General features: G+C 37.9%; 1 protein-coding gene across 4 annotated transcripts in view; it reads left to right on the top strand.

The window, feature by feature from the left end:
- UNC5D (unc-5 netrin receptor D) overlaps positions 1-14356 on the top strand; it is a 476468-nt gene that overhangs the window by 379952 nt on the left and 82160 nt on the right. For all 4 annotated transcript variants that reach the window (XM_025050005.1, XM_025050004.1, XM_025050003.1 and 1 more), the window contains one exon: positions 7890-7922. In XM_025050005.1, the coding sequence (XP_024905773.1) occupies positions 7890-7922 (33 nt within the window). The remainder of the gene's footprint in view (positions 1-7889; positions 7923-14356) is intronic.

Raw genomic sequence — 14356 nt, 5'->3', positions numbered from 1 at the left:
GGCCCCAAAAGGTAAAATCAGAAATGGAAAGGAAGTGACAACTGACACCAAAGAAACACAGAGAATTTTAGGAAAATGCTATGAACAATTATATGCCAACAAATTGGACAGCCTGAAAGAAATGGATAAATTCCTAGAAACATAGTTTTCCAAGGCTGAATCAGAAAGAAACAAAATCTGAACAGACCAAGAGCTAATAAAATCAAATTTGTAATCAAAAAACTCAACAAATTAAAGTAGTGGACCAGACTGCTTCACAAGCAAATTTTACCAATCATGTAAGGAGATTTAATACCTATCCTTCTCAAACTATTCCAAAAAGTTAAGGAAGAAGAAAGGGTCCCAAACTCATTTTATGAGGCTAGCATTACCTTGATACAAAAACCAGACAAAGGCACTACAAAAAAAGAGAATTATAGCTCAATATCCCTGATGAACATAGATGCAAAAACCCACAACAAAATATGAGCAAACCAAATTCATCAATACATTAAAAGGATCATAAACCATGATCAAATGTGATTTATTACAGGGCTGCAAGTCTGGTTCAGTATCTGCAAATCAATTAATGTGATACACCATAAACAAAATGCAGAATAAAAAATCGTATGATCATAGGAATAGATCCAGAAAAAGCTTTTCACAAAATCCTACATCTATTTTTGATAATAACTCTCAGCAAAGACAGATAGAGGAACATAGCTCACCATGATATAGGTCATGTATACAAACCCACAGCTAACATCATACTCAACAGTGAAAAGCTGAAAGTTTTTTTTTTAAGCTCAGGAACAAGACAAGGATGCCCACTTTCACCACTTTTGTTCAAATTAGTACTGAAAGTCCAAACCACAGCAATCAGACAAGAAATAGGAAAAAAAAGACATCCAATTTGGAAGGGAAGAAGAAAACTGTCATTAGTTGCAGATGATGTAATACTATGTAGAGAGAACTCTAAAGATTCCACCAAAAAACTGTTAGAACTAATAAACGAATTCAGTAAAGGATACAAAATTAATATTCAGAAATTAGTTGCATTGATACACCAATAATAAACTATCATAAAGATAATGTAAGAAAACAATCCCATTTACAATTGCATCAAAAATAATAAAGTACCTTGGAATAAATTCAACCAAAGATGTGAAAAACCTGTACTTGGAAAACCATAAGACGTTGAAGAAAGAAACTGAAGAAGATACACATAAATGGAAGCTTAGACTGTGCTCATGGATAGGAAGAATTAACATTGTTAAAATGTCCATACTACCAAAGCAATCTATAGAGTCAATGCAATCTCTACCAAAATACCAATGGCATTTTTTTACGGAACTCGAACAAATAATCCTAAAATTTACGTGGAACCATAAAAGACCCTAATAGCCAAAGCAATCTTGAGAAGAAGAGCAGAGTTGGAGATATCATGCTACTGATATCAAATTATACTACAAGGCTATAGTAATCAAAACACCATGGTACTGACAGAAAAACAGACTCAAAGACCAATGGAATAGAAAGCTCAGAAATAAACCCACACCTATATGGTCAACTAATCTATGACAACAGAGGCAAGAATATACAATGTGGTAAAGAAAGTATCTTCAATAAATAGTGTTGGGAAAACTGGACTGATACATTAAAAAAAAAAAAAAAAATGAAACTGGACCATTTCTTATACCATATACAAAAATCAACTCAAAATGGATTGAAGTTTTAAATGACCCAAAACCATAAAACTCCTAGAAGAAAATATAGGCAGTAAACTCTTCGACATCACTCTTGGCAATAGTTTTTTGCATATGTCTCCTCGGACAAGAAAAAACAAAAGAAAAAATACCTCTAACTAAAAAATTTTAGAACACGAAGGAAACCATCAACAAATCAAAAAGACAACCTATTGAATGGGAGAAGATATTTGCCACTGATACTTCTCATAAAGGGTTAATAACCAAAACATATAAGGAACTCATACGACTCAACAACAAAAAAAAGTCCAATTTAAAAATGGGCAGATAACCTGAATAGACATTTCTCCAGAGAAAACAAAAAGATGGCCATAGATATATGAAAATATTCTCAACATCACTGATCACTAGAGAAACGCAAATTAAAACCACAAAGAGATATCTTCTCACACCTGTCAGAATGGCTATCTTCAAGAAATCAAAAAACAATAAGTGTTGGTGAGAATGTGGAGAAAAAACACTCACACATCGTTGGTAGGAATATAAATTGGTACAGTCACTGTGGAAAACAGTAGGGAGGTTACTCAAAAAATTCAAAACAAAACTACCATATGACCCAGTAATTCCAATTATGGGTATTTTTCCAGAGAAATCAAAAATACTAATTTGAAAAGATACATGCACCCCTGGTTCATTGCAGCATTATTTACAATAGCTGAGAAATGGAGGCCACCTAAGCATCCATCAGTAGACAAATGGATAAAGAAGATATGGTACACGTATACAATGGAATATTACTCGGCCATAAAAACCTTACCATTTGCAACAACATAGATGGACCTAGAGGGTATTATGCTAAGTGAAATAGACAGAAAAAGACGTACACCATATGATTTTGCCTATATGTGGAATCTATAAAACAAAATGAACAAACAAAACAAGCAAACTCATAGATACAGGGAACAAACTGATGGTTGCCAGATAGGAAGGGTGTTGGAAGGCTGACTGAAAAAAAGGTGAAAGAGATTAAGAAGTATAAATTGCCAGTTAAAAAAAAAGTCACAGGGATATAAAGTACAACATAAGGAATATAGTCAGTAATATTGTAATAACTATGTGTGGTGTCAGAGGGTTTCTAGACTTAATCAGTGATCACTTCATAAGGTATATAAATGTCTAATCATGATGTTGTACACCTGCAACTAATATAATATTGCATGTCAACTGTAATTGAAAAATAAATTTAAAGTGTTGATCTATGCGTTGGAAACAGGTGATTTTTATATAGAAGGCATGGAGAGAGAAGGATATCCCAAGTAGAGGCAACAGCATGGGCAAGAGCCCTGCAGAGTCTGGAGAGTTTATGGATTGATTACACTAGAGCATGGATTTGTGTTGAGGTGCTGTGGAAACTAAGTCATATTTGTTGTGGGATCAGTTAATAGAAAACTGTAAAAGTAGGCAGAGCAGCTGGCTTTGAATTGGAGGCATGTGAAATCATATTAGATTCCTGCATACTGATAGTAATTATCCCAGCAAGGAAATAGCCAGAGAATGGGCAGAGAAGACTGACTATTCTATTCCACGGACTTCAGAATCAACTCCTAAGTAATTTAAGATTACAAAGACTGTGGAAGGTAAATTAAAAGTCAACACACATTTTTTTCTTGGGGGATGGTGAGAAATGAAGAAGGAAAAAGTGATCTTTGGAGATGAAAACATGAGATATTACTAGTTTACCAAAATAAAAGAATAATAATCATTAACTATAATGACATATGTGAATTGCTGCCTGGGAAGGGAATAGCTGTCTGGGCTTACTGTTTGATGGGTATGTAGTCCACTTTGAATGGCTCTATGCCTGAATCTCAAAAAACAACTACACTCTCGTATCAAACATATCCTTGTAAGAGTCAAAACTAATAAGAGACAATTTCACATAATCACAACCCACAGTTTATGGGGAACAGCCTCTTGTCCAGTCTATAAGTTGGAGACTGAAACTATTTATTCACATGTTCTATGTCTCAGGCCCGCTCTCTTAGATCTGCAGGATGTGGGCTGCACACAGCTGGCCATATTTGTTCTTTGGCAGATTGAGGATAGGGCTGGGTGTGTGTGGGTAGGTGGATAGGAAGGTAGGTGTGTGGCTATAAATAGCTCCTAAGAACAATGGATACCATGGAAATGCTTTGAGAGCCTCCCATATAACAAGGAAAGCAATAAATGAAAGGTGGTAAGGAAATGAATCACCATAAAAAATAAAAAGGTACATTGTTCTCTTTCTCTCCCACCATACGTAATTACACACACACACACACACACACACACACACACAGAGCAATATTTGCATTACAGTACTAGGACACAAAAGCAGATTGCAGAATAATATATAAAAGATAATTCCATGTTTTTGTAGGTAAAAATGATTACTATCAATTATTTAGTTTTCTGATAGAATATATGTAATAAGTGTGTATGTGGGCACATAATCTTATACATATATAAAATAGAGGGAAAGGCTTAGACTTGTATATATAACTTAAAGAACACATGACAAGTTTTTAAACACTATTAAAAACTACTTCTGTATCTTTAGCTTATAAGTACACAAAATAATTGTAAGACTGAGTTATGATTATCAATTTCCATTTACCCAGAAGATACTTCTTGGTATATGTTAGACCCTTAGAAAACTGTTTTAATTTTCACAGTCTGCAGCTCAGCTGCCACTGGCTCAAAATCATATTTCTCTGCCTGCAGATTACAAAAGGGACTCTTCTGGGCCCATTTGGACACTGCAGCTACCCCAAAGCCTACTAGGGAGGCAGAGACTTACTGAAGTTTAGTAAACAGAGCCCCATATTTGTTGCCAGGAAGTGGTTGTGCCCTCTGTAATTACAAAAACACAAACCCCAATTAATCAGGACCTCTTAGAGTGGGGCCCACATAGATATTCTTTTAACTCTCCCCATGTGATTCTAACGCACAGCAAACATTAAGAACCATGGCCTTAATGGATTAATTTAGTAAGGGTCATCTAAACATGGCCTTGGAGAGAGGTAAAATTAAAGCAGAGAGGATTTAGTTAACCAAGGCCAAGTGGGTGCATGGCCCTGAGTCTTGTAAGAAAATGATTATGCAAACAGAATAAAAGAACATGGAGTGTGGGGTAGGCAGTTCTTACAAAAGATAGTGAGGTCAGAGAGTAGCCTTCTCTAGAGCTCATGGTAGAATTGTCTCTGATCAGACTTTCCAAGCTGGGAAAATGTTCGGTGATAGCAGCTTGCTGACATAATACTGGTACTTCACACAATACAGCAGGGCCCAATTTTGATGCTGATGTCATGGGACTAAAACTCTCTTGGGCACCAGAGTCCTCCACCCTTTTTCCACAAGAGAATGCACACTCACACACAAGACGTCTGGACCTTAGCATAACGAATGCCACGAAAGAGCAGCAGCCCTCTGAATAATTTTTACTCTGCTTTAGGAAATCATTTCAAATGGAATGTCATAGATTGTTATTCTGCTGATTTATAGTGGGTGAAAGTTAGGGAGCCTACAGGAGTCTTCTGGTCCCTGCCTTTCTTTTTGCAAACCGGGAAACTGAAGTTTTGACTTGCCCTTAGTCTTATAAAGCAGAAACCAGTAGACATGAAGTGTCTCACCTCCCTTTCAAGCACCTCAGAAATTTACCAGAATTTCTAACTTGGGGTTATCTTTGAGAGTCTTTTTTTTTTTTACTCTGAACAAGTGATGATGATGATCCTGTTCATAACATGTTGAAATTATAACATTTGTTATTAACTACCATTTATTGAGGCTAAACATGTGCCAGCTGTGTGCTACATGCTTCACATTCATCGTGTTTAATCCCCAATACCAACCTTCAGGGCCATTATCATTCCCGTTTTACTGTGGAGAACAGTGAAGTCACGCAGGTAAAACAGACAATTTAAGGTTTAAATCCAGTTCTAACTCTGAGAGTCTGCACTAATCCTACAATGCCACAGTGCCAGTAATGATGCCACCAGAGCTGGGTCAGAGGAGCAATGCCCCACTCCTCTGTCCTGTTGCCCTTGTGACCTGAGTTCTGTCTTAGGACCTTCGTCCGAAGCTTGTCAGCCCAATTCAGTTTTTCTTCCTTCAGTGTTAGACCCAGTAGAACACTACCAACCCAATTTTTTTCACAGCCTGGCTATATTCAATTTATTTTTCTGGGTAGCAGTTATATATCTCACTTGTTTTTAATGGAGTTTCATTTTGCTACCCGGCATAATCTTTGTTCTTGTGGTTTAGAAGGAAGAAAATGATATTTAATAAGCTCAGCCAGGGTTCTAAACTGACGTTCTGCATGTCTGTCTGTGCAGTCTTAGCGATATATCACTTTCAGATGGCTTAACCTCGGCATACCGGCATTGCGGTGCCCATGCCAAATGCTGTCACACAGCATGCAATAAGCAAAAATTGAAGTTAGGTTCAAGCCACCAGCGTCATTTTACTCGAATTCTTGAGTGCATTAGCATCTGGACTTTGGGAGGCATCACCTGCTCTCAGGAAAAAAACAGTGGCATTAAATCTGTGCAGTAAGCAGAACGCAAGTGTTGTCTGTTTTAAGAAACTTGACTGTATGAACATCTGAATATGATCATACCTGAACAAATCATCTTTTACAAGGATTTTTCATTGAAAGAAAGATTTGCCAGAAATTACCCTTTGCCAATTAACTTTCCCCCATATTAAAAACAAACAAACAAACAAAAAAAACAAAATTGTGGCCCATTGCAAGAGTGTGATTTAGACATAACTTCTAACAGCTACTCCCTTAACAAATCAAATGACGAAACCACTAGAGTTGTACTTAAATCATACTAACAGGTTTTCTGTCAAAATCAGTATTAAGTGCAGAGTGGGTTAGGGAAATAGATATTCCGTGAAGGACTTGGAATATAGCTGCATCTCTGCCTGCAAGGGGTTACAGTGCGTCAGATAATATTTATGAAGTTCTCAAATTCATACTGTACTAGATTTGATTCAGTTAGAAAAATAATCCAAAATGACAGTGTGTCACCCCGCTTGGCTCGCTTTCAGGCAAACGGAGGAAGGGGACTGACTGCACAAGGTGACCTTTCAAGGTGCCGTACCATAGTGTGATTCTATGACCGACTAGCAACAGCCTTAGTGCCTGTGGTTTGACAGCATTCTGTCTAAGCCCTAGAAGGGACTAATAAGAGGGATGGCGCACCACGCAAATCTGGACTCTAGACATGGTGTCTGAAATGTAGGCTTCCCAGATTTGTGTACCACGGTGCTGCCGCTGTGTAGCCCTGCCTGGGACAGGGCCAGGCAGGGGAAATGCGGAGGGGGGCTGTGCTATAAAACAAAGTAATCCTCAGGAGGCAAGTCTCAGAGTGATTGACAAGATTGTTGCAAGATAATCTGGTGATAAGAGACAGGACAGGAGAGAGTGGACTAAGGGAAATGGAGAGAATTCATAAAAACATCTCACCTGAGCTCTGGCCCCTGTGGCCCTGCTCAAGAAAAAGATTGACTGTCTTTTCTTTTTATCCACATCTGACTGCTGCGCTGCTCAATACTATGATTGCAAAATGACACTTTTCCATTAAGAGAGATCATACATATTTTAACAGATAATAGAAATATGAACAAAATAGTGTGATTTCTTAAAAACAAACCTCCAACATGCTCACAACACCACACGTATACCAAACGAGAATGAGTAGATGACATAGTCTGGAACTTTTTATCCAGGCCATGAAAACTGCAGACCAATGTAGGATCCCTTTAAATATTTATTCACTGGTTTGTTTTTCTATCATCATATATTAGTGAAAAAGCATCCCTTACCTGAGCCATCTTCTGGCTGTATATAAAAAGGGACAGGCTGCAGGCTCACTGCTCTCATCATGCTGATAAGAATCTAGCAAATGAAACAGAGAGAAACTAGTAAGCCTGAGGGAAAATAAAACAAGAAATGAAGCAATAATCCTAGAAAAATATTGCAAAAGAGAAAAATGAAAAATTAGAATGAAAAGGAAAAATTCAGACAACATAATGCATATTGTCTGCAAAAACAGAGAAAACGTTTCATTTACAGAGGTAGACATAAAGTGATATAGGAAATATATCTGCTCCATGTAAATTTATTAAATGCAACTTTTTTCTCTTTCTTTCTTTTAGATAAAAAACCTCTTCATGAAATAAAACCCCAAAGTAAGTTATTTTTCCTCTCATGTATATAATTTATTCTCATATTTGCTGCCTTACTGTTGTATTTTTTTAGGAGCCAAACAGAACTGAAGTTTGTACAAAATATCCAGGGCTTTCAGGGCTTCTGCTCATTGGGTTTGGAGTCACATATCAGAGGTTTAAATCAGAAAGAATTATGCACACCCCTCCCCTCCCTCAGAGTAAATCTCTCCTCTTGATTCCGCCTGCCTGTAAGCCCATTTCTTTGCAAATGTCGTCTAAAATTATTTCCGAGGAGACTTATAGCATTAAAATATTTGTCAGTATACAGAGCAGCCTGTGGCAAAAGCCCGAGGACACACCTCTCCACGGCGGGGGTTGGGGGGTATGAGGGGGTTGGTGCCGGGGGGAGGTGCCTGAGATGCAAACTGTAAGATCCATGGCAACTGGGTAAATTAGGAACTGGTATTCCACTGTAAAATTATCAGGAAATGGAACTCTCGAAACACAGACTTGCTTCCTGGAGAGGCTTTTGCATTATCTCTATCTTGTACATCAGGGAGATTTGGGGAAAGGAGCGGCGATAGAATGGTTGGCAATTCAGTATTTGACCCTGTGGTTCTATGCCTTGGCAGAACTTGAAGGCCATCTGGAGGCCCTTTAAAAATCCCAATTCCCAGGCTGTACCCCAAACCAATGAAATCAGAAGAGGGATAGGGGTTAGAACCCAGGAACTCCTAGTTTTAAAAGTTCCTCATGTGATTCCAGTGTGCAGCTCACCTTGAGAACCACTGTCTTAGAATAATATTTCTCAAAAGGTAGAATGGCAACCAAGTGCATCAGAATCTGGGGGTGTGACGAGAGCTGGGTAAATATGCCCCAGCTCAGAACAGAACAAATGAATTAGAATCCCCGGTACAAGGGCAAGGGGGTGCCTGAAAATCCACATTGTACTGTGTTCCCCAAATGATTCTCAAGGGCTCAGATATATAAAACATATTAGGGAAACCTCGAGATCAAAAAGGTGTCAGCAATATAACTCTTAGCAATAGCAGTGTGAGGCGACTTCCTGGCAAGCGCGGTTGGTGTCTCTGGCCAGGATCTCCCATTTTAGTATAAAATGAATGACTTTTGATCTTTTAAATCCTAGGGTATTAAAATTCAAATAGCTTGGGAAAGTTAATAGCTTTTATTAGCCACCTTCTTTGAAAGAATTAAGACCCTATGAAGACAGACAGAAATAGATACCTTGGGACAGGGGTCAGGAGACTTGAGAGAAAGATTCAGTAAAGCTATTATGTTCATACTTCATCATATTGCTTCAGGCGGGTTTGAGATATAAAGATGTCACTACTTGCAGAGTTCTGAGAACTTTGCAGAGCAACAAAAACAAACTTTCTTAACTTCTTTTCCATGTTGTCAGGTGCCCATAATCATTAGTACTTAGCTAGTGGCTCTCTGAGATCACATATGCTTGATTTTGAATTCATAACAGAGTGAAGGTGGGGAAACCTGGTTGTGTATGTGTGTGTTTGTGTGTCTGTATATGTGCATGTTGAGAGAGGGAGAATTAAAACAGGTCAGTGAATACTTGGCTTGTGCCTGTGCCAAGACCTCAGGGTAACAGCTGGAATAAGTGGACTATCAGCTACTTCCTAGTCATACAGCCCATGCCATCCACTGGTTCTGGTGTGTAGCACAAGCAAGATCATGGATATCCATGTGGCGACCAATGTGAGAGTTACTTAGAAATGCATGTGTGTTTTTTAAAAATTAATTTCATGCTTAGTTTGTGAGTTCTGTGCCATTCTAATTTGGTTACATCTGTACTTCCAACCATAAACCCCACAGTAGCTATTTCTAGTCCTCAGGGACTCCTGGATTAGTTTTTGCTTGAGGTTCTCATTCCTGAACGCCATGGTTAATTGCTGGATACTGCAACTGAATCGCTTAAACTGTTTTAATTTGTCATTTTCTAAAAATAAAACCTTAACAGAATCGATGTGATTGCAAAAGGCTCCCAGAGGAATCTAATCGGGGTTCTGTAAGCTGCATGGTTAGGAGTGCATTATACAAATTCAGGCTGCAGTTGTTCAGTGAAAGAGGGGCTCCGTTTAAGACTACATGAATCATCACTGATGCAAAATCAAAGTCAATTATGAAGATAATTGAGAAACAACCTGTTTCCATATATAGCTGTGCACATGATCCTCCACAAGGCCTGACGGATAGAACACATCACTCAGAGCCCCACACACAGTCCCTCTGTAAGCGGGCGGGCCGAGGAGTTAGTTTTGAGTTGCAGGGAGGTGTAAAAAGAAAGTGAAGTCTCCAGATATCTGTTGGCAAATCAAAGTGACAAACTGGGGGAAATATGTGCAGTGCATAGCTCATGAAAGCACTTATTGTAAATGAGATAATTTAATCAATTATGTTTCCTAATGTACTAAACTGAATGTTTCATTTTCTGCTTCTGCACATCTTAAATTATCTTCAGGTGCTTTATGAGATTTAATCATAGTTAATAGAAACTTCATTACCATCAAATGTGCTTTCAATAAATGTTGTGTAACAATGTCAGGAGGTGCAGTAAAATATAGTAGGTTCTAAATGGCAAACATGCACCCCCAGAGTCAGACTGAAAAATGGATGCGTTCAGACAATGAGATTCCTTCGAGGCCTGGGGATGTGCCTTTCTCAGAGGCTGTGAGCTCCTGAGGAGAGCAGGTTCACCTTAGAGGTGAAAAGGATTTCACTCCCCCTTAGAAAATAACTCAGAACTGCAGATTCTCTTGTCATTTACTTTTCACATAGTTGGTTTGCACCTAACAGATGCATGCTAAGTACAAATCCAATGAATAGTTCTAGAGTCAGCTACCTACCTTCAGGGTATCTCCCACCAAGTCTCCCAATACCCTTAATCTCAACTTTTTCAAAATTGAATTTATCCTTTTCTTCCCCTGATCTTAATCCAGTTCTGCTCCCATCTTTTCTAGTTCAGTGAACGCTATACCACCAATTCAGTTGTTTAGGTCAGAAGCCTGGACAACTTCCTCGACCCCTCGCTCTTCCTTCTTCTGCTCGATATTGTATAAATTATTGCAATCTGATTGTTCTACTACCTAAATAGATCTCAAGTTCAACTTCATTCCATTTTTGTTCTACTCATATGCATCCCTCTTTTCATGCAACAGCTATTGAGTGCTTACCATGTGCTAAAAAATGTTCTAGGTGGTGGAGAGTCAGCACTGAGCAAAGCAGATACCACTTCTGCCTCCACAAAGCACACAATCTTAATGAAGGGAGATGGAAACAAACCAGAAAATATGTAGTATTATGCACTATGGAGATGGTGATATGTGTTGTGAAGAGAAATAAATCAGGGTAAGGGACTCAGGCAGAGTTGGAGGGAGTGTTGCTTTTTTGTGTATAAGGGGTGCAGGAAAGGTCTCTGTAATAAAATTACATTTAAGAAGAAAAGCAAAGAAACGTTCTGGATATTTAGGAGAAGAGCGTTCTAGGAAAAGGGAACAGTTAATAAAATTACATTTAAGAAGAAAAGCAAAGAAACAAACGTTCTGGATTTCTAGGAGAAGAGCGTTCTAGGAAAAGGGAACAGCAGGATGCAAAGGCTGTGAGCACGAAGCCTGTTTGGAGTGTCTGAGGGACAGCAAGGAAGCCAGGTTATCTAGAGCAGGATGGCAAAGGGAGGAGTCATCGTAGTTAAGGTCAGAGACGTGAGATGAGGGGAAACAGCCAAGTGTAGTATAAGCCGTTGTAATGACTTTGACCTTTACTCTGAGCAAGATGGAAAGCCATTGAAGATTTTTATTCATAGTGACCTGACCTAATATTTTCAAGGATAAACTGTATTTGCTATGTTGAGTGTAAACATAACAGGAAATGAGAGCTAAAGCAAGGGGACCTGTTAGAATGATTTCTTGTAACAATAACGTATTACAATAATCTAGACCATTACAGTACATAGGTTCGAGATGATTGTGGCTTGAGCCAGAAACATAGCATTAGAAATTATAAAAATGGGTCATATTCTGCATGTCTTTTAAAGGGAGAGTCAAAAAGATTTGCTGATGGATTGGATACAGAGCATGAGAGAAAGAAAAGTGTTATGATTACAAAATTCTGGCTATTCAATTATAAGGATGGAGTTAGCATTACTGACATGGGAAAAATGTGGTAGAGCAAATCTAATGGGAGAATCAAGAGTTTGGTGTTACAAATGCTCGGTTTGAGATACCTATTAAACATCCAAATGGAGAGGTTGAGGAGGCAGTTGAATATATGAGTCTGGAGGTCAAAAGAGAGTCCTAGCTGGTGACATAAATCTGGAGCTTGTCAGTGTCTAGATTATATTTAAAGTCATTAGTTTGAATGAGATCACCAGATAATGAGTGTGAATAGAGAACAGAAGCGATCTGAGGACTGAGCCCTGAAGGATATCAACATTTAGATGTAGAAGGTCAGAAGTTACTGCAGAGAGACAGAAAACAGCCAGCGTAATAAAAGAAAAACCAAAATGGTGTCCCAGATGAAAAGTTTAAAAGTTCAGGCCATCTTCATTCCTAATCAAGTTTTCTACGATTTCCTCCTTGTCTCCAGTCTTGCCCTACATCCATTTACTAGTCTTTTTAAAATATAAATTTTGGTGTCACCTGCATGTTTAAACCTCTTCAATAGTTCATCATTATTTTTAAGATAAACCCAAAAGTGCTTAATATGTTTATGATCTGGTCTCAACTTTTTTTAGTCATATCAGCTTCACTCAGTCATCTTAATTATTAGGTATTTTCCTTCCTGCCCTCTTCCTATATTCTTCAGCCAAACAAAGCTTCTTAGTTTTCTGAATACTGTATGCCTATTTGGGCATATAATACATTACATAATCTGTTACTTCGGCCTGAAAGGTTTTTCCCTCAACCTAATTCTAAACCTGTTCAATTTATTCTCCCTTCAGATTTCAGCTTAGGTGTCCCTTCTTCTGGAAGACCTTTACTACCTGCCCCCCGAGTCTGGATTAGTTGCTCCTGTAATTTGCCCAGTATCAGACTGTTTCCCTATTTCTATACTATTTTTCCATTGCCTTTATACTGGCCTGGATTCTCTTTCTAATAAACATAATCTGTGTCTTCTGCAAGACAGTTTAGTCATTCATCCTTATACCTGTAGCATTTACCACTGTGCCTAGTATTTATTAGATGTTCAATAAATATTTGTTGACTTGTGGTCTTACGTCTTCCTGCTAACTCCTCACTGGGCCTTTTATTGTTAAGGTGAAAATAATGACTCTGCTTCTATATATTCATTTTTATTTATTCATGTAGTAGATACTCATTGTACAATTATTCTATGTAGTCTTGACCCAGTGAAACATGAAGGAAAAAATAAAAAATGCTTCTTCCCCACAACTTCAATACACGGTAGTATGATAAATGATTTGAGAAAAAGAAAAGTAAGGAAACGGTTTTTAATAGTCATCTATTCTGTGCTAGATATTAGGTTAAAACCCAAAAGGTATGCTTCCCTGTATCATCTTCATCAGGGAATGGCCCGAATGTGTCCTTAAAGTGTGAAAACTAGATACGCTCTTCTCCTTACTCACACACATTCCATTCTGCATCTTTTCCCAGAATATCACATCTACTGGTAACTTGAACATTCTCTTTCAGGCTGTGTAGACTTAAATAACCTCAAAACCATAGAACTGGTTTTGGGCCATACCTTTAAATTCCCAACAAATTTCTAGGCTCTTCTAACATCAGACTACTGGCACGGCATCGATGCTGATCTTCTAACTATGCTTTAAAAAACATTTTTTTTCTATTTTGCCCATCATTTTTCTTCATTCCCTACTGATTATTCTCAATTATATACCTACAGCACTTTCCACAAGTTGCATGACTTGCTTTGTCCTTCAAAATCTTTCCTACTGTGAAGCAATTCAGTCCATATATATGATCAACATTTGTAATTTTCTTACCACCTTCAAATGTTTTAATCTAATTTTTATCCCATCATAAGTATATGCCTTTTCTTACTACTATTTTCAGTGATATCTCGACTGTACCTTTAATGGATATTTTAGGATTTTGTTTATTAACTACCTCAGAACCAAGCACAGACACAACAAATAAGTGACAGACCAATATGTTCTTCAGCATCACAATAACCTAGGTTACTTGTTAAAAATGTGACTTCAGAGGCCCCATATCTTTCTACCTGTTAGTATATTCAAAATTTACGGAGTTTATATCTTCCATTTTTAGAATAGAGAATTAAATAAAGTGAAGTTATTTTTTTCAAGAGCTGGAGTTCAAATCCTGTTCTTTTTGACTATCCCCCATTTTAACTTAGTCTTCCTATCTGATGAGAAAAAAGCTCAGTTCTTTCCAAAGGTAGAGTTATAGATAACAGAAGACCCCTACTTGAATTTGAATGTC

The sequence above is a fragment of the Pteropus alecto genome, unplaced genomic scaffold, assembly GCF_000325575.1.
Source record: "Pteropus alecto unplaced genomic scaffold, ASM32557v1 scaffold24, whole genome shotgun sequence".
NCBI classification, from domain to species: domain Eukaryota; kingdom Metazoa; phylum Chordata; class Mammalia; order Chiroptera; family Pteropodidae; genus Pteropus; species Pteropus alecto.
Note: the sequence above shows the minus strand (reverse complement) of the source record. Positions and strands in the feature narration are given on the sequence as shown.